General features: G+C 43.2%; 1 protein-coding gene across 1 annotated transcript in view; it reads right to left on the minus strand.

Moving 5' to 3' along the window:
* Positions 1-9,068: 9,068 nt before the first annotated feature.
* The window catches only part of tekt3 (tektin 3), a 34,432-nt gene continuing 23,200 nt past the window's right edge, over positions 9,069-20,300 (minus strand). The window contains exons 7-8 of the mRNA XM_014179834.3: positions 12,339-12,493; positions 9,069-12,222 (exon numbers count right to left, since the gene is read on the minus strand). Of these exons, the coding sequence (XP_014035309.2) occupies positions 12,006-12,222; positions 12,339-12,493 (372 nt within the window). The 3' untranslated portion in view covers positions 9,069-12,005. The remainder of the gene's footprint in view (positions 12,223-12,338; positions 12,494-20,300) is intronic.

A 20,300-nucleotide genomic window follows, 5' to 3' on the forward strand; every position in this document is an offset into this window, starting at 1 on the left:
ATGAAAGTGAGAAATGTATAGTAATTCAATATCAATTTCTAGAGTGGGATAAGTAGAATGTTTAGTTTCACATCACTCTCTCTCCAATGTGTCTCCAAGACTCACACCTGGAAAATATAATTTTCATAAAAAAATATGATATTTTATGTGGGTCTTCCACGAAATGAGATCCTTTTGCGTCGCTTTGATATTTTAAGTAGAACTTGTTCACCAATATTGAATTTTAAAAGCCTGTTATAATAAATGAAGTGCCCTTTAATATAGTTATGTCCCTCTGTCAGCCCTGTGTCACTTCTAGGAAGATTTTAACCCACTTAATCACCAAATGTCTCCAAGTTACACCATCATTGCAAAGCCCTAGTTATTTTGTTGCTTTGACAAACTCATTTCTGAAGATTATTGTTTATTTTATGTCATTAGTGAATCATTTACGTCTGTCCCTCATTTTAAGGAAAATCCTGTTAAGTGAACTGAACTCTCTTTTTTTAAATTTTTTTAAGATTTAACATTTGATAGTAAAATCATAGAGTAAAAGCATGTGAGCTGGTTCTACTCATTTTGGCCATTTTCTGATGTTTTGTGGTGGAAAAACCGAGCAGGTCAAGCACAACACTTCAACCCTGCTACCCAATTTTTATACAATTAAATATTTTCTTGCATTCAATTGCCACTCTCTGTTACACACAGTAAGCTTCCATTTCCCCTGTCACAAGGGGATTTATGGCTGATTTAAGAAATCATCAACCCTGTTACAGTCAACCCTGTTACTTTATTTGATACTTAATCAAATTCTCCGGTACTTTTGTATACTTTTGCATAGCACTCACAAGCCAAAAGTGGTCCCGAAAATTGCATACTACGTCACACATGTGCAGGTATGTGCACGATGTCATTGCTCAAAATTGCGTACTACGTCCGACGTGTGCAGATATTGCTCTCTCTCTCTCTGTCTCTCTCTGCTGTGTCCACTGACCCATTGGTACTAGCTGTCACTCAAATGCGAGAAGCTGAAGCTCATTGGCTAGAACTGTAATTGTTAGGGGGCTGACCCACGTGGAGGGAATTGTAGGGAATGGGTGGCAGGTAGCCTAGCGGTTAAGCGCTTTGGACCAGTAAATGAAAAGGTTGCTGGTTTGAATCCACGAGCCGATTAGGTAAAAAAACGTGTTGATGTGCCATTGAGCAAGGCACTTAACCCTAGTTGCACTGGATAAGAGTGTCTGCTAAATGACTAAAATCGGAAAATGGAGCGGCACAGCTTTAAGAAAACAGTCGCTGCTCATAGATTATGCATGTATGAACTACGCAGTGACACATCCAGCCCAAATTGGGAGGTTTTTAAAATACTTTATTAGTCACCGGACCATGTCTTTAATAAGCACTTACTACAGACCTTTCATTATTTAACCTCTTGAGATGGGAAAATGTGTTTTTTATGAAGATGACCATGTGGTCTTTTTGACAGAATGTTAAAATGAGGTGAAATTAAAACTTCTCAAAATTGGTGGAACGACCCATATGGCTATCAAAAATGTATGTGCAGTTGAGACCGCAAACCTCTCAATGATATAGTATAGAACTGTGGCTCCCCACTAAACATCATCAGCTCTCTAGTCTAAACATAAACATAGTACATAAAATATAAACTAAGCAAAAAAACAAACGTCCTCTCACTGTTTAATTTCAGCAAACTTAACATGTGTAAATATTTGTATGAACATAACAAGATTCAATAACTGAGACATAAACTGAACAAGTTCCACAGACATGTGAGTAACAGAAATGGAATAATGTGTCCCTGAACAAAGGGGGGGGGGGGGGGGGGGCAAAATCAAAAGTAACAGTCAGTATCTGCTGTGGCCATCATGGACTGCACCAGATTTGCCAGTTCTTGCTGTGAGATGTTACCACACTCTTCCAACAAGGCACCTGCAAGTCCGGACATTACTGCGGGGAATGGCCCTAGTCCTCACCCTCCGATCCAACAAGTCCCAGACGTGCTCAATGGGATTGAGATCCAGGCTCTTCGCTTGCCATGGCAGAACACTGACATTCCTGTCTTGCAGGAAATCACGCACAGAACGAGAAGTATGGCTGGTGGCATTGTCATGCTGGAGGGTCATGTCAGGATGAGCCTGCAGGAAGGGCACCACATGAGGGAGGAGGATGTCTTCCCTATAACGCACAGCGTTGAGATTGCCTGCAATGACAACAAGCTCAGTCCGATGATGCTGTGACACACCGTCCCAGACCATGACGGACCCTCCACCTCCAAATCGATCCCGCTCCAGAGTACAGGCCTCGGTGTAACGCTCATTCCTTCGACGATAAATGCGAATCCAATCATCACCCCTTGTGAGAAAAAATTGCGACCCGTCAGTGAAGAGCACTTTTTTCCAGTCCTATCTGGTCCAGCGACGGTGGGTTTGTGCCCATAGGCGACATTGTTGCCGGTGATGTCTGGTGAGGACCTGCCTTACAACAGGCCTACAAGCCCTCAGTCCAGCCTCTCTCAGCCTATAGCGGACAGTCTGAGCACTGATGGAGGGATTGTACGTTTCTGGTGTAACTCAGGCAGTTGTTGTTGCCATCCTGTACCTGTCCCGCAGGTGTGATGTTCGTATGTACCGATCCTGTGCAGGTGTTGTTACACGTGGTCTGCCACTGTGAGGACGATCAGCTGTCCATCCTGTCTCCCTGTAGTGCTGTCTTAGGCGTCTCACAGTACGGACATTGCAATTTATTGCCCTGGCCACATCTGCAGTCCTCATGCTTCCTTGCAGCATGCCTAAGTCACGTTCACACAGATGAGCAGGGACCCTGGGCATCTTTCTTTTGGTGTATTTCCGAGTCAGTAGAAAGGCCTCTTTAGTGTCCTAAGTTTTCATAACTGTGACCTTAATTGCCTACCGTCTGTAAGCTGTCAGTGTCTTAACGACTGTTCCACAGGTGCATGTTCATTAATTGTTTATGGTTCATTGAACAAGCATGGGAAACAGTGTTTAATCCTTTTACAATGAAGATCTGTGAAGTTATTTCGATTTTTACAAATTATCTTTGAAAGACAGGGTCCTGAAAAAAGGACGTTTCTTTTTGTGCTGAGTTTATGAACTGAGGGTCATCTATAACCAAAGTTATAAACTGCCAAGATGCTTGGACTGTGGGGACAATTCCAGAGGACATTCCCTGGAATTGAGGAGGGAGAGGAGGTCAAAAGGGGGACTATAAAAAGAGAGAGAGGGAGAGAGGGAGATACAGAGAGGGGGAGAGAAAAAGACAGAAAGAGAAACACACTTAGAAACTGAGAGACAAAGAGAGGGAGATGAGGAGGGACAGCCTCAGCTCTGTTCTCTGTCCGTCAGTAAGTCTAATCACTGAGCGATGAGAGGCGCAAGTCTTGTGATGTAAAGGAGAGGTGGGGGGGCCTGCAAACAAACACTGGAGGGTGGGAATGCTAGAGAGCACTGTGGATCCACAATGTACTTACTGCTGTAGGTCACAGTCAAGCGCAATACTGTTTGTACAGCAGGGGGGAGGGCAGTGATGTGTGTGTGTGTGTGTGTGTGTGTGTGTGTGTGTGTGTGTGTGTGTGTGTGTGTGTGTGTGTGTGTGTGTGTGTGTGTGTGTGTGTGTGTGTGTGTGTCAAATGGGAAGCTCTGTGCAAACAATAGATAACATACAGTGCAGTCATAAAACATGGCACCCCTGAATAAAAGTGCAAGTTTAACCTCTAACACAAAAACAAGCTTGCTGGTACTCAAAACAAGTACATACACGTCTTACATGGGGTGGTCCAAGGCCTCCCTGTCTGCCACACACACACACACACACACACACACACACACACACACACACACACACACACACACACACACACACACACACACACACACACACACACACACACACACACACACACACATACATATCTAGAATGAGTTGAGATAGCGCCGATAAGCGTTTAGTGCACTGTTTGTTGTCATACGCTGTGTATTAAATCATTTGTCCCTTAGATATGCTGTTAACGACTCCCACACAGTAGAATGAGACACGTCAGGTGTGCAGTTGATCTGTAAAAAGACATCAATGTAAGTTGATATGTATTTTTTAAAGGCACTACAGGATAGTAGTAGGGGGTCAAGTTGCCACCGGTGTTGTGACACAGTACTGTCCGGAAAACGGATATCTAGCCGGACAGGGCTATGGTCTGAGATAAAGATGCTGTGATATTGGCTATTAGTTACAAAAGGAAGAATTCTATTGTCCGGCAGGAAAAAGTCAATTCTAGAGTATGATTGGTGGACTGGAGAAAAAAAGGAGTACTGTTTAGCAGTGGGATTGCTCCTCCTCCATGGAACAGACAAATTATAGGATTCTAAAAATGAGTTGATTACCGAGCCTGATTTTGAAATTACATTGTTGGGCATCAGTCTGGATATGTCTAGACTTGGTTTAAGGTCAGGAAGTGTTGCAATGAGGTCAGAGAAAAATGTAGCATCATCCCAATTAGGACCATAGAGATTAGCCAGAACAACCTTTGTGCTAAACAATTTCTCCATCACTGCCATTAGTATCTGAAATTACTTTGAAGGAGACAAACGGGGTGCCTTTTCTGATAAGGATGGCTTCCCCTCTGGCCTTATAGGCAATGACTTGTTTGATAAGCAAATGATCAATTTCAAGCAATTTTGACACACCAAAAGACCATTATGCCAATGCTAGTAATTGTTGCTTGATGCCCCATTGCTGGTGAGCATGCAAAGCAAACGGTTCATATTCTTGATCACCAAACAATTTTTGGAGCTGCAGATGCATATTCATTTATGATATGATATTTTGATATGATATTTTGATGTTTTGATGTTTGCGCTGCACCCAATCCTATAGCTGTACAGCAAATCAGATGCTTTGACCCATGACCACCAATAAGAAGTGGTTCAAAGCTTGCGAACCCCGTGCACAAATATGAAAATGATAAATTCAATCATCACCAGGTAGCCTATTGTTGTGGCAAAGATATCTAAAGCAGATCGCTAAATAGTATTTTTTGGATAATATTAATGTAGGTAGGCAGAGTTATGCAAAACCAGAGAAAATTGAACAATGTTTTCTGGTCACTAATCTGGACATGTGCGCCTGCCTTTGTGCCCCAATGCTGATGACTGGTCATTGGTCAACAGTCAAGAAGCGCAATTTTTTGGTTCTTGTTTTTGAAACAAGATTTTGGTGCAATGCTGTAGGCCTATGTTAGTGACCAGATCAAATAAGCAAAGATACATATAAAATACAAATGGTAGGCTATATGTAGCCTATTAAAATATGTATGAATATATATATTTTCCCCATTCAGTTTCAGACTGGCAACCCTAAAAACCTTCTCACTGCGCTAGCTCACCCAACCTGTGTTAATTGATCCAATCAGAGGGCCAATCAGTTTTTTTTGCAGTCATACCATTTATTTAAAAAAATGATGACAGCTGTGATGGAAACAGAAATTATCGGTAGAATTTTATAAATGCAGACAAATAATGTGTGAATTCGACATGGTGGGATCTTTTTGTGTTCGGAAAAGGAATTATGCGAGAAATGGCGGTGGAAACAGCTTTATGCACAAATACTGATCTAATAAGCATCATATCAAAGCAAACCTGGAGACACAGATGATATTGTCACACCCTGATCTGTTTCACCTGTCCTTGTTATTGTCTCCACCCCCCTCCAGGTGTCGCCCATCTACCCATTATCCCCTGTGTATTTATACCTGTGTTCTCTGTTTGTCCGTTGCCAGTTTGTCTTGTTTGTCGAGTCAACCAGCATTTTTCTCAGCTCCTGCTTTTTCCCCAGTCTCTCTTTTTCTCACCCCCCCCCCTGGTTTGACCCTTGCTGGTTCTGTCTCTGAGCCCGCCTGCCCAACTACTCTGCCTGTCCTGACCCTGAACCCACCTGCCATCCTGTACCTTTGCCCCTATACTCTGGATTATTGACCCCTGCCTGCCTTGACTTGTTGTTGCCTGCCCCTGTTGCTATAATAAACATTGTTACTTCGACAGTCTGCATCTGGGTCTTACCTTGATTCCTGATAGATATGGTGTGTGGTCCTCCCACTATGACTTGGGAAACCATTCAGATTATTAGGCTACAGATTAAATAAATTACAATGAACTTCACAGGGTGTTGAAAGTGCACACTATGAGCTTGATGCTCCTTTCCAATACATATTGAGGGTCTTATTCTGGTGACATGATGCTTGAATGCTCTTATCAATAATAATCTCATCATGTAAACCAGCCTACCGGCACTGTATCTGCAAGCTGTTGGCTAGAAGGCATGTGCCAAGACCAGAGTTGGTATATTTGCAATTTAACCTGTCTGGGCTAGGGGGCAGTATTTTCACGGCCGGATGAAAAACGTACCCAGGTTACTACTCTGGCCCAGAAACTAGAATATGCAGGCAACACACAGCTATGCAAAGAACAACCTCCCACAATTCGCCATCACGGCGAGTTCAGACACCCGCCAAGTTCGGGGCAACCTAAACTCAGAATTAGTATTAGAAATATTGTATTACCTTTGCTGATCTTCATCAGAATGCACTCCCAGGACTGCTACTTCCACAAGAAATGTTGTTTTTATTCAAAATAATCCATAGTTATGTCCAAATACCTCCGTTTTGTTCGTGCGTTCAGGTCACTATCCAAAGGGTAACACGCGAGCGCAATTCGAGACACAAAAAGTCAAAATGTTCCATTACCGTACTTAGAAGCATGTCAAACGCTGTTTAAAATCAATTTTTTATGGTATTTTTAACATAAAATTGCGATAATATTCCAACCGGACCATAGTGTATTCATTCAAGGAGAAAAATAAAAAACAGCGTGCTCGCGGGAACGCGCATCTCCAATCCCTTTGTCCTCTGTCAGACCACTCAGTAACTGAGCTCCTATACTCTGCCCAGAGACAGGAGAAGGCTCAATCCACTTTCTGAAGGCTTTAGACAGCCAATGGAAGCCTTAGAAAGTGCAACGTAACAGCACAGATACTGTAGTTTCGAAAGGGACTAGAAAGAAGAACTACATTTCTCAGATCCTACACTTCCTGGTTGACTTTTTCTCAGGTTTTTGCCTGCCATATGAGTTCTGTTATACTCACAGACACCATTCAAACAGTTTCAGAAACTTCAGAGTGTTTTCTATCGAAATCTACTAATAATATGCATATTCTCGTTTCTGGGCAAGAGTTGTAACCAGTTTAAATCGGGTACGTTTTTTCATCCGGCCGTGAAAATACTGCCCCATATCCATATCAGGTTAATGGTTAGTACAGGTGCTCAAAGGAGTTAAATGGAAATCAATATTGTTCATCAAATCTAATTTTATTTGTCACATACACATGTTTAGCGGATGTTATTGCGTGTGTAGCGAAATGCTTTTGATTCTAGCTCCAACAGTGCAGTCATATCTAACACTTCACAACAATACACACAACCTAAAAGTAAAAGAATGGAATTAAGGAATATATACGTAAATATTAGGATGAGAAATATCGGAGTGGCATAGACTAAATACAGTAGAATAGAATACAGCATGTACAGTGGTTCTTTCATTAAAAGTTGAGGTGTACTGCAGCACAGCTTGTAGGGTACCACAGAATTCTATGGCACGTTATTTAAGTGTCAGCCATTGTTGCCAGAATTATGCAATTTCCCACAGTCTGCCACACTCTTCCACAAACGGTCGCTGCATAAGCTCAAAACATTTAAAGGAAGAACCACTGTTCATATGAGATGAGTAAAGCAAAAATATGTAAACATTATTAAAGTGACTAGTGTTCTATTATTAAAGTGGACAGGGATTTCAAGTCTATGTATATGGGGCAGCAGCCTCTTAGGTGCAGGGTTACGTAAACCGGAAGCCGCCTAGTGATGGCTGTTTAACAGTCTGATGGCCTTGAGATAGAAGCGGGTTTTCAGTCTCTCGGTCCTAGCTTTGATGCTCCTGTACCAACCTTGCCTTCTGGATGATAGCGGGGTGAACAGGCAGTGGCTCTGGTGGTTGTTGTCCTTGATGATCTTTTGGCCTTCCTGTGACATTGTAGGTGTCCTGGAGGGCAGGTAGTTTGCCCCCGGTGATGCATTGGGCAGACCGCACCACCCTCTGGAGAGCCCTGTGGTTGCGGGCGGTGCAGTTGCCATATCAAGCAGTGATACAGCCTAACAGGATGCTCTCAATTGTGCATCTGTAAAAGTTTGTGAGGGTTTTATGTGCCAAGCTAAATTTCTTCAGTCTCCTGAGGTTGCGCCTTCTTCACCACACTATCTGTGTGGGTGGACCATTTCAGATTGTCAGTGATGTGTACGCCGAGGAACTTGAAGCTTTCCACCTGCTCCACTGTGGTCCTGTCGATGTGGATAGGGTCATGCTCCCTCTGCTGTTTCCTGAAGTCCACGATCAGCTCCTTTGTTTTATCGACATTGAGTGAGAGGTTATTTTTCTGCCACCACACTCCCAGGGACCTCACCTTCTCTCTGTAGGCTGTCTTGTCATTGTTGGGAATCAGGCCTACTACTGTTGTGTTGTCTCCAAACGTGATGATTGAGTTAGAGGCGTGCGTGGCCACGCAGTCATGGGTGAACAGGGAGTACACACCCTTCACCACCAGGGGGCGGTCCATCAGGAAGTCCAGGACCCAATTACACAGGGCGGGGTTCAGACCAAGGGCTCCGAGCTTAGTGATGAGCTTGGAGGGTACTATGGTGTTGAATGCTGAGATATAGTCAATGAACAGCATTCTTACATAGGTATTCCTATTGTCCAGAAGGGATAGGGCAGTGTGCAGTGCGATGGCGATTGCATCGTCTGTGGATCTATTGGGGCGGTAAGCAAATTGAAGTGGGTCTAGGATGTCAGGTAGAGTAGAGGTGATATGATCCTTAACTAGCCTTCATGATGACAGAAGTGAGTGCTACAGGGTGATGCCTTTCTCTGTGTATTATCGTATGTGTCTGGAAAAATATTACAACAATCCATCACCATCACCGCCCAATGCTGGACTATAAAGACATTAGGAAGAGGAGGAGAAGGAAAGGGGGAGAAGAGGGTGATAGTTATAATCTATACAGGGAGAAGAAGAAGATGGGTGGAGGTTGTACTATATACACAGCTCCACCATTGTGTCATATTATTTATATACCACCAGTAAAGGCAATCAAATACTAAATGAAGTTGACAATACAATGAATCTCACTCACTGAATGGTTTAAAAATAATGGTATACTAAGCAGCCTGGAAGTAATAAAAAGATGGCCACCTGTGTCAGTTTCCCTTGAACTTTTAGTGTCTTTCCAGGGCCTGAGCTTTCCTTCAATCAGTAGTAAAACCACCACCAGTGAGTGTCAATGGCTCACAAAGGTATCATCCAGGCTAGTTATTGACTCTGACAGATCAGAGGTTGACTAAGTAACCCTCCAGAGGCCTATATATTTGTTCTAGCCTCTCTGCTACAGGAGCTAATCCTGTATGTTTGTTTGGAGATTACTGCCACATCTGCTGCTCGCCCAGAACCACTGTTTGGTTTCCATGGACTGTCAGACCAATAGGTCTGTCACCTAACCTGAGTCCCAAACCTGTATAATATATTGTCGTGATAATGTTCCACCATAGACTTAGATAGAAATCACATCATTGTATCTGTCCCATTATGGCATATGTTAGAGCATGGACAGTGCCATTGAGGCTATCTACATTTTGGAAGTAGTCAATTGTTTTCTTCTACTACTTATATGAGTTGGCAAACAAACTGAAATGGTATATACTGCCACCTGTAGTGTGTTGTTTGAAAAGGTATAAAGCCAAAGTTAGCGATTTACTGCCACCTGTAGTTATGGAATGTTTACTCACAAGTAAAATTAATTGGCTGATCCCTCCTGATGACCTGGACGAAATTATTTAATCATTCCTTAACCTAAAGGAAGTCACACCCAGCTGACTACTCCAAAATGGTAAAAGCCCTCAATGGCGGTGCTCATGCTAAAACAAGCTTTTGTGCACTAGAGTCGTCTATCGTTCTATATGGCCAAGCCAAGCCCATCTGAGTATTACTGCTCTGGCCTGGTTCCTCAGCGTAGGAAGAACCAGGCCAGAGCAGTGTACCTCAGATGGGCTTGGCTGGAACCATGCTAGAAAGGAAAATGTGAAAAGCGGAGCCAGAACAGTACAGGTCAGGTCGGTACAATAGCATGGAAAGGATATGCATTTCCCTATCCCTATGTGGTGCTCATTGCTATAGGATCCAGGAGTTTTCCCTTGTGCAAAGCTCTTGACCAGGAAAAATTCTGGGCCTTAGTTAGTGTATACAGTACTTTGTCATCGCCCAAGTGTAGCACATGGAAACCATGTGTTTGGTGTATTTGATACCATTCCACTCATTCCGCTCCAGCCATTACCACAAGCCTGTCCTCCCCAATTAAGGTACCACCAACCTCCTGTGGTATACATGTACAGTACTATAGTGCATTCAGGAGGTATTCAGACCCCTTCCCTTTTTCCACATTGTTACGTTACAGCCTTATTCTAAAATGTATTAAATGTTTTCCTCATCAATCTACACACAATACCCCATAATGACAAAGTGAAAACAGGTTTTCAGAAATTCCTTATTTACATAAATATTCAGACTATTTGCTAAGAGACTCGACATTGAGCTCAGGTGCATCCTGTTTACATTGATTATCCTTGAGATGTTTCTACAACTTGATTGGAGTCCACCTGTGGTAAATTCAATTGATTGGACATGATTTGCAAAGGCACACACCTGTCTATATGAGGTCCCACAGTTGACAGTGCATGTCAGAGCAAAAACCAAGCCATAAGGTCGAAGGAAATGTCCATGGAGCTCCGAGACAGGATTGTGTCGAGGCACAGATCTAGGGAAGGGTACCAAAACATTTCTGCAGCATTGAAGGTCCCCAAGAACACACTGGCCTCCATCATTCTTAAATGGAAGAAGTTTGGAACCACCAGGACTCTTCCTAAAGCTGGCTGCCTGGCCAAACTGAGCAATTGGGGGAGAAGGGCCTTTGTCAGGGAGGTGACCAAGAACTCGATGGTCACTCTAACAGAGCTCCAGAGTTCCTCTGTGGGGATGGGAGAACCTTTCAGAAGGACAACCATCTCTGCAGCAACCATCAGGACTTTATGGTAGAGTGGCCAGACGGGAAGCCACTACTCATTAAAAGGCACGACACCCCGCTTGGAATTTGCCAAAAGGCACCTAAAGTACTCTCAGACTATGAGAAACAAGATTCTCTAGTCTGATGAAACCAAGATTGAACTCTTTGACCTGAATGCCAAGAGTCACATCTGAAGTAAACCTGCCGCCGTCCCTACGGTGAAACATGGTGGTGGCAGCATCATGCAGTGGGGATGTTTTTTCAGTGGCAGGGACTGGGAGACTAGTAAAGATAGAGGGAAAGATGAACTGAGAAAAGTACAGAGAGAGCATTGATGAAAACCTGCTCCAGTCCTAAGGACCTCAGAATGGGGCGAAGATTCACCTTCCAACAGGACAACAACCCTACGCACACAGCCAAGACAATGCAGTAGTGGCTTCAGGACAAGTCTCTGAATGTTCTTGAGTGACCCAGCAAGAGCAGGGACTTGAGCCTGATCTAACATCTCTGGAGAGACCTGAAAATAGCTGTGCAGCGATGCTCCCCATCCAATCTGACAGAGCTTGAGATGATCTTCAGAGAAGAATGTGAGAAACTCCCCAAATACAGCTGTGCCAAGCTTGTAGCGTCATAGGCACTTCAACAAAGTACTAAGTAAAGGGCCTGAATAGTTTTGTAAATGTGATATTTCAGTTTTTATTTTTGATAAATTAGAAGAAAAAAAACTACAAATCTGCTTTGTCATTATGGGATATTGTGTGTAGATTGATGAGTGAAAAACCATTTAATCAATTTTAGAATAAGGCTGTAAAAGCCGAATGCACTGTATGTGATGGCTTTAGGTATATCCCACCAGGCGTGGGGTGCTGGGGAAGCTCTTCCTTATGCCCATGCACTTCTCCTGATCCAGGAACAAGGAGTTAGCCTTGATAGACAGGTCATGCTCCAGGGCAGCCTTGGTCTTCACCAGCTTCTGCAGGGTGTTCTCTGCCTCCATCAGTCTCTCACGCAGCTTGTGGATGGTGTCCTCTATCTCCCTCACTTCTCCCACCAGTCTGGAAATAGCGATAAGGATAGGGACAAGTAAATGGAGGAGTGAGGAAGGGAATGTACGTGTTGAACGTCCTCATTTTACAGGCTATAAAATACCCACCACACGTTCGAGCCCTACCTGTGGTGTGGGTTGTCCCTGCAGAGCTCCACATTGGGCCTGCGTGTCCTCTCATCCAGCCTGGTCTGGGCCACCTTCAGGGGGCATTCCTTGTCCCTCAGAGCCTTCTTTAGGCTCTCTATCAGCATCTCTGTCTGGAAGATTTCCTGGAGGGTCTGTCAGTAGAAACAGGCGAGAGGGATGGTGAGACGATCCAGGGAGTAAGGAAACAGATTAATTTAAGTGGTCAGGAATGGAGCAGTTCTAGTGGTTGAAATGGCGCTGTTACAACCAGTTTACAACCGGAAATGGCTATAATGCTATGGACGTCATTGCAACCAGTTTTGCCTACTGTGTAAGGGTTTGAGGTAAAGAGTTCTAGGAAACTCAAAGAACTTGTTTATTTACACCACACAGTTAGGTGATGTGAAATGTATAGTACAGATGCAGGTGTCTGTAAAAGCAAAACTAACACCAAATGTAACTGTAGATCAAATCAGATTAACACTGTACTGTACAGTACTTTCCTCCTTCTCATCCCACCATCACATTATCATGTAATCTCATTCCCCTGAATCACTCAACAACTCCTCAGAACCATCCCTGGCTGACTGACTGGCTGGCTGACTGGCGTTATTAAAGACTGTGTGCCTCACATCATAGCTGCTGTCAATGGATAAGCCCAGAGAACAGCCGAGGTGGATAGAGCCCTGCAACATCCAATTAACCCTTCGACAACAATGGGCTCCAGTGTCTACTACTCCACTACCAAGGATATGTATCAGTGGAAAATGTTGAACACAGGCAATGCAAGATAAATCTATTTTTGGTGTCCTTCTTTTGACAAGACTATTTAGCCTAGCAGTAACAGAGTTTGGTGAATTAGTTTGCATGCCTGGGTTCCATAACACGATTACAGTAAAAATAAGGCCTAGACCAGTGAAGAGGGTGATCACTCCACAATACTCACGTCTTTGCCCATTAAACACTGATCTTGTGACACACAAGTAAAAGGGGCTGAAAGGAGTTGTATTTTTCTCCTCATTAAACAGTAAAAGCAATGTGATAGGAATAAACCTTTGTTTTCCATTATCATGAAAGATGTCACGTGAAAATGCAACAGACCCTTGAATAGTTTGAGACAACCCTGGAGAAAAAAAATTGCATAGACAAGCATAGACTGGTGACCAGCCTTCGTTGTGTTTTTGCTAGTGATGGGAAACCGAGGCTGTCTGAAGACATCGAGGCTTTCACCAAATTGTTCCGAAAAACAGTTCATTACTCAGAGCTTCATTATCTGTTCACAATGCACATGAGTGACATTTGCCATTCAACAATAAATAGCAGCCTGTGATTATCAGATAGACATTTTTTTTTCTCCACTGTTTTCATCAAAATTCCGTGGCGCAGCGGTAAGTTGTTGACTTTCGTAACCTATAATCAGTTGGAATACCAGGTTTGCATACATCATGCTTAACTTTTTTGCCTTGAACTTTACTATTTTTCAAAAACAGAGTTTATGGCAATATTTAGGATGCTTAACACAGAAGCGTATACTATACTAAATAAAACAAATGATTTTAACAGTGTGGTTTCACATAAAACAATTTTCAAAATAGTGTGCCTTCAACAGGATTCGACATCATACACTCATTCTTCTGAGTAATCCATTGTCGACCTGCTAAGCTACTGTACCAGTCGGATGAAACTTTCTGTACAAAATCCCAAAGTTTTTATAGTTCCGTACCCCTTCAAACATTCAACCTCCAGCTGCGTACCCCCTCTAGCACCAGGGTCACTGCACTCTGAAATTTAGTTTTTTGCCATCATTGTAAGCCTGCCACACACACACTATACAATACATTTATTAAACATAAGAATGTGTGTGAAATTTTGTCACAACCCGGCTCGTGGGAAGTGACAAAGAGCTCTTATAGGACCAGGGCACAAATAATAATATAATAATCAATCATTTTGCTCTTTATTTAGCTATCTTACATAGAAAACCTTATTTGTTCATCGACTATTGTGAATAACTCACCACAGGTTAATGAGAAGGGTGTGCTTGAAAGGATGCACATAACTCTGCAATGTTGGGTTGTATTGGAGAGAGTCTCAGTCTTAAATAATTTTCCACACACAGTCTGTGCCTGTATTTAGTTTTCATGCTAGTGAGGGCCGAGAATCCACTCTCACATAGGTACGTAGTTGCAAAGGGCATCAGTGTCTTAACAGCGCGATTTGCCAAGGCAGGATACTCTGAGCGCAGCCCAATCCAGAAATATGGCAGTGGCTTCTGATTAAATTCAATTTTCACAGAATGCTTGCAGCAATTTCGATGAGGCTCTCTTGTTCAGATATCGGTAAGTGAACTGGATGCAGGACATGAAATGGATAATGAATCCATTTGTTTGAGTCATCCGTTTCGGGAAAGTACCTGCATAATTGCGCACCCAACTCACTCAGGTGCTTCACTACATCACATTTGACATTGCCTGTAAGATTGAGTTCATTTGCACACAAAAATACAATGATGGAAAGACCTGTGTGTTGTCCTTGTTAATGCAGACAGAGAAGAACTTCAATTTCTTAATCATAGCGTCAGTTTTGTCCCGCACATTGAATACAGTTGTGGAGAGTCCCTGTAATCCTAGATTCAGATCATTCAGGCGAGAAAAAACATCCCCCAGATAGGCCAGTCGTGTGAGAAACTCGTCATCATGCAAGCGGTCAGACAAGTGAAAATTATGGTCAGTAAAAGAAAACTTTAAGCTTGTCTCTCTATTAAAAAAAACATGTCAATACTTTGCCCCTTGACAACCAATGCACTTCTGTATGTTGTAAAGGCATTACATGGTCGCTGCCCATATCATTGCATAGTGCAGAATATACACGAGAGTTCAGGGGCCTTGCTTTATTAACAAAGTTAACCATTTTCACTGTAGTGTCCAAAACGTCTTTCAAGCTGTCAGGCATTCCCTTGGCATTCCCATCAAGGCATTCCCTTGGCATTCCCATTGATGGCATTCCCATCAAATCCATTTGATGTCACAAAGCTGTCCAGTACTTTAAAAATAATTGAAGAATTAAGTCCTCCTCAATAGTATGGGGATTGCCTGTCCTAGTCACTCAGTAGCTCACCATATAAGACGCTTCTAGCTCCTTCTTATTAATGGTATCTGTTGCTTTTATACATGACTTACTACTCAAAAGTCGTCTGAATTCTCTTATTTTTCAAATTGGCATGTTTTGTTTCTAAATGTCTGTGCAAGAGTGAAGGTTTCATCGAGTTGTGAGATAGTACTTTTGCAAATATAACTCACTGTGGCTGAGGAAAGGCACTACTCCCAATATAAGTGAACCCCAAATCAATGTAGTTCTCATCATATTTGCGCCTCTTCGATGGTCCAACGTCCAGGTGCAGGTGTAGTACTGCTGGTATGTGTCTCTATGGACGTGGGCCTTACTTTATTTTAACCATTTATCAATTTTCGCGCAAATGGAATGAGCAGCAGCTATGTTTGGCTACATACTGACCATTAGTGGAATTCCCGCGAGATGGTAATGGTTAATGTGATTGGATGTTAATTATTTGACTAGGCTACCTGTATTTGACATTGTGTTGTTATTTCACTGAACACTAGATGGTTTAATTGTATTTTTGGCAGTGAAACGAGGCTACTTAAGTGAGAAAAAAACTCCCCCAAATGTATAGCCCCTTTGGAAAATATAAATGGACTGTTTGAAAATGTGATACAAAATACGTTTTATTTTTTTAAATGTGAATCACCTTTTTATTTGGCGTACTCCAACGGCATTGCGTGTACCCCTGAGGGGAATACCTGATCTACGCTGATTGAAGTGGATTTAACAAGTGACATCAATTCATGGGCAGTGCAAGCATATTTATGTTCGGGAGAAAGTAATTGCAAAACATTATTGAATTCAAATGATCTGTTTACAGGTCCATAGCAATTTGTTATTGTTTTTGTGTTTCAGAAACGGTAAACGGTAGAAACAGCAAATGTCATTGAAAAAAACATTCTGTTAACACCGCTAAAGACATTTGATCAAGTTTACCATTTGTATTTCCCTTAGATATACTGTCTTGGCCTAATTCCAATACTTACAAGGTAGACAGCAAATAAGGGTGTTATTGTCACCATAAAAGGTGACAATTCTGGCAGAGTTATAATGCACCTTCACATTTGCACAGTTTTACATCAGGTTTTTTGTATTTTATTAGGATCCCCATTAGCTGTTGCGAAAGCAGCAGCTACTTTTTCTGGGGTCCACACAAAACATGAAATATTAAGAGACAAGAACAGCTCAAGGACAGAACTACATACATTTTAAAAAGTCTCACATACACACAAAATATATAGGTAAATTAGGGGAGAGGCATTGTGCCGTGAGGTGTTGCTTTATATATATTTTTTAAACCAGGTTTGCTGTTCATTTGAGCAATATGAGATGTATGGGAGTTTTACGCGATAATGGCTCTATATAATACTGTACGCTTTCTTGAATTTGTTCTGGATTTGGGGACTGTCTGGTGGGGTATATGTGTGTGTCAGAGCTGTGTGTAAGTTGGCTATGCAAACAATTTGGAATTTGAAACACATTCACATGTCTTATAAAAAGAAGTGATGCAGTCAGTCTCTCCTCAACTCTTAGCCAAGAGAGACTGGCATGCATAGTATTTATATTAGCCCTTTGATTACAATGTAAGACGTGTTGCTCTGTTCTGGGCCAGCTGCAGCTTTACTAGGTCTTTCTTTGCAGCACTTGACTACATGACTGGACAATAGTCAAGATAAGACAAAACTAGAGGACAGTATGACTCAAAAAAGCAGAGCATCTCTTTATTATGGACAGACCTCTTCCCCATCTTTACAACCATTGAATCTACAGTATATGTTTTTACCATGACAGTTTACAATCCAAGGTAAAACCAAATAATTTAGTCTCCATAACTTGTTCAACATTATCAAGATCAGCTGAGGTCTAGAGCTTAGGGAATGATTTGCACCAAATATAATGGTCTTAGTTTTAGAGTTTATTACTGGTCACCCATTCCAAAACTGACTGTAACCGCTTGTAAAGGGATTTAATGACTTCATTAGCTGTGGTTGCTGACATGTATATGGTTGAATCATCAGCATACAAGGACACACACGCTTTGTTTAATGCAAGTGGCAGGTCATTGGTAAAAATAGAATAGTAGAGGACCTAGAGAGCTGCCCAGTGGTACACCATACCCTACATGTTTGACATGAGAGAAGCTTCCATAAAAAAACTGAGTTCGATTAGATAGAAAGCTAGGAATCCACAATATGGCAGAGGTTGAAAAGCCATAAAACTATGAAATAACACATATGGAATCATGTAGTAACCAAAAAAGTGTAAAACAAATTAAAATATTTATATTTTATATTTGAGATCCTTGAAAGTAGCCACACTTTGCCTTGATGAGAGTTTTGCACACTCTTGGCATTCTCTAACCCAGCTTCAGTAGGTAGTCACCTGGAATGCTTTTCAATTAACAGGTGTGCCTTGTTAAAAGTTAATTTGAGAAATGTCGTTCCTTTTTAATATATTTGAGCAATCAGTTGTGTTGTGACAAGGTAGGGGTGGTATACAGAAGATAGCCCTATTTGATAAAACACCAAGTCCATATTATGTCAAGAACAGCTCAAATAAGCACAGAGAAACGACAGTCCATCATTACTTTAAGACATGAAGGTCAGTCAATCCGGAAAATTTCAAGAACTTTTAAAGTTTCTTCAAGTGCAGTCGCAAAAACCATCAAGCGCTATGATGAAACTGGCTCTCATGAGGACCGCCACAGGATAGGAAGACCCAGAGTTACCTCTGCTGCAGAGAATAAGTTCATTAGAGATTCCAGCCTCAGAAATTGCAGACCAAATAAATTCTTCATGGAGTTCAAGTAACAGACAAATTTCAATATCAACTGTTCTGAGGAGACTGAGTAAATCAGGCCTTCATGTTCGAAATGCTGCAAAGAAACCACTACTAAAGGACACCAATAATAAGAAGAGACTTGCTTGGTCCAAGAAACACGAGCAATGGACATTAGACCGGTGGAAATCTGTCCTTTGGTCTGATTTGATGAGTCCAAATTTGAGATTTTTGGTTCCAACCACTGTGTCTTTGTGTGACGCAGAGTAGGTGAACGGATGCTCTCCGTATGTGTGGTTCCCACCGTGAAGCATGGAGGAGGAGTTGTGATGGTGTGGGGGTGCTTTGCTGGTGACACTGTAAGTGATTTATTTAGAATTCAAGGAACACTTAACCAGCATGGCTACCACAGCATTCTGCAACAATATAATTTGTTTTTCAACAGGATAATGACCCAACACACCTCCATGCTGTGTAAGGGCTATTTGACCAAGAAGGAGAGTGATGGAGTGGTGCATCAGATGACCTGGCCTCCACAATCACCCAACCTCAACCCATTTGAACTGGTTTGGGATGAGTTGGACCGCAGAGTGAAGGAAAAGCATCCAACAAGTTCTCAGCATATGTGGGAACTCCTTCAAGACTGTTGTAAAAGCATTCCAGTTGAAGCTGGTTATGAGATTGCCAAGAGTGTGCAAAGCTGTCATCAAGGCAAAGGGTGGCTACTTTGAAGAATCTCAAATATATTTTTGTCAGTCGTTGCTAGGAGTGGTGGTAGGAGTCAGGCGCAGAGAGCAGAGGTAAGGAACTGTGTGTTTATTCAATAAAAACACAACACGATCGACGCCAACACAACGGGCGTGAAAAATGCAAAGTGCCCAAACAACAGGTTCACAGCATGCATGAAAATAGAACAGTAGTAGATCGCCAGCACATCCAAATACAAAACACAACCTGACGCTAAATAATCCCGCACAACACTGGGCGGGCTAACCAGGCTTAAATAACCAAAATCAAAAGACAAATGAGGAACAGGTGCAACCAATAAGACAAACCAAACGAAAAGGAAAAAAGGATCAGCGGCGGCTAGTAGGTCGGTGACGACGACCGCCGAGCGCCGCCCGAGCAGGCAGGGGAGCTACCTTCGGTGGGATTCATGAAAGTACCCCCCTCCTGACGCGTGGCTCCCGCAGCGCGCCGCCACCGACCTCGAGGGCGACCCGGAGGACGAGGCGCAGGGCGATCCCCATGAAGGCGGTGGAACTCCCTCAGTAGTGGAGGGTCCAAAATGTCCCTCCTGGGTACCCAGCACCTCTCCTCCGCGCCGTACCACTCCCAGTCGACGAGGTACTGTAGGCCCCGCCCCCGAAGTCTGGAGTCCAGAATGGCGCGTATTTTATACGCCGGGGACCCCCCAATGTCCAGCGGGGGGGGAGGAACCTCCGGCACCTCACCTTCCTGCATGGGACCAGCCACCACCGGCCTGAGGAGAGACACATGAAACGAGGGGTTAATACGGTAGTAAGATGGAAGTTGTGACCGGTAACACACCTCGTTTATCCTCCTCAGGACTTTAAACGGCCCTACACACTGCGGGCCCAGCTTCCGGCAGGGCAAGCGGAGGGGCAGGTTTCTAGCCGAGAGCCAGACTCGATCCCCTGGTGCAAACACAGGGGTCTCACTGCGGTGCTGGTCAGCGCTCTTCTTCTGCCGTCCACTCGCCTTTGTAAGTGCGTCTTTGACGGCTCTCCAGGTGTCCTTCGAGCGCTGCACCCAATCCTCCACCGCAGGAGCCTCGGTCTGGCTCTGGTGCCATGGAGCCAGGACCGGCTGGTAGCCCAACACGCACTGGAACGGTGACATGTTGGTTGATGAGTGCCGTAGAGAATTCTGGGCTATTTCTGCCCATGGCACGTATCTCGCCCATTCTCTGGGCCGGGTCCTGGCAATACGTCCTTAGAAACCTACCCACTTCTTGGTTCACCCTCTCCACCTGCCCATTACTCTCGGGGTGGAAACCCGAGGTCAGGCTGACCGAGACCCCCAAACGTTCCATGAACG

This window comes from Salmo salar, chromosome 28 (assembly GCF_965601325.2).
Source record: "Salmo salar chromosome 28, fSalSal1, whole genome shotgun sequence".
Lineage (NCBI taxonomy): Eukaryota > Metazoa > Chordata > Actinopteri > Salmoniformes > Salmonidae > Salmo > Salmo salar.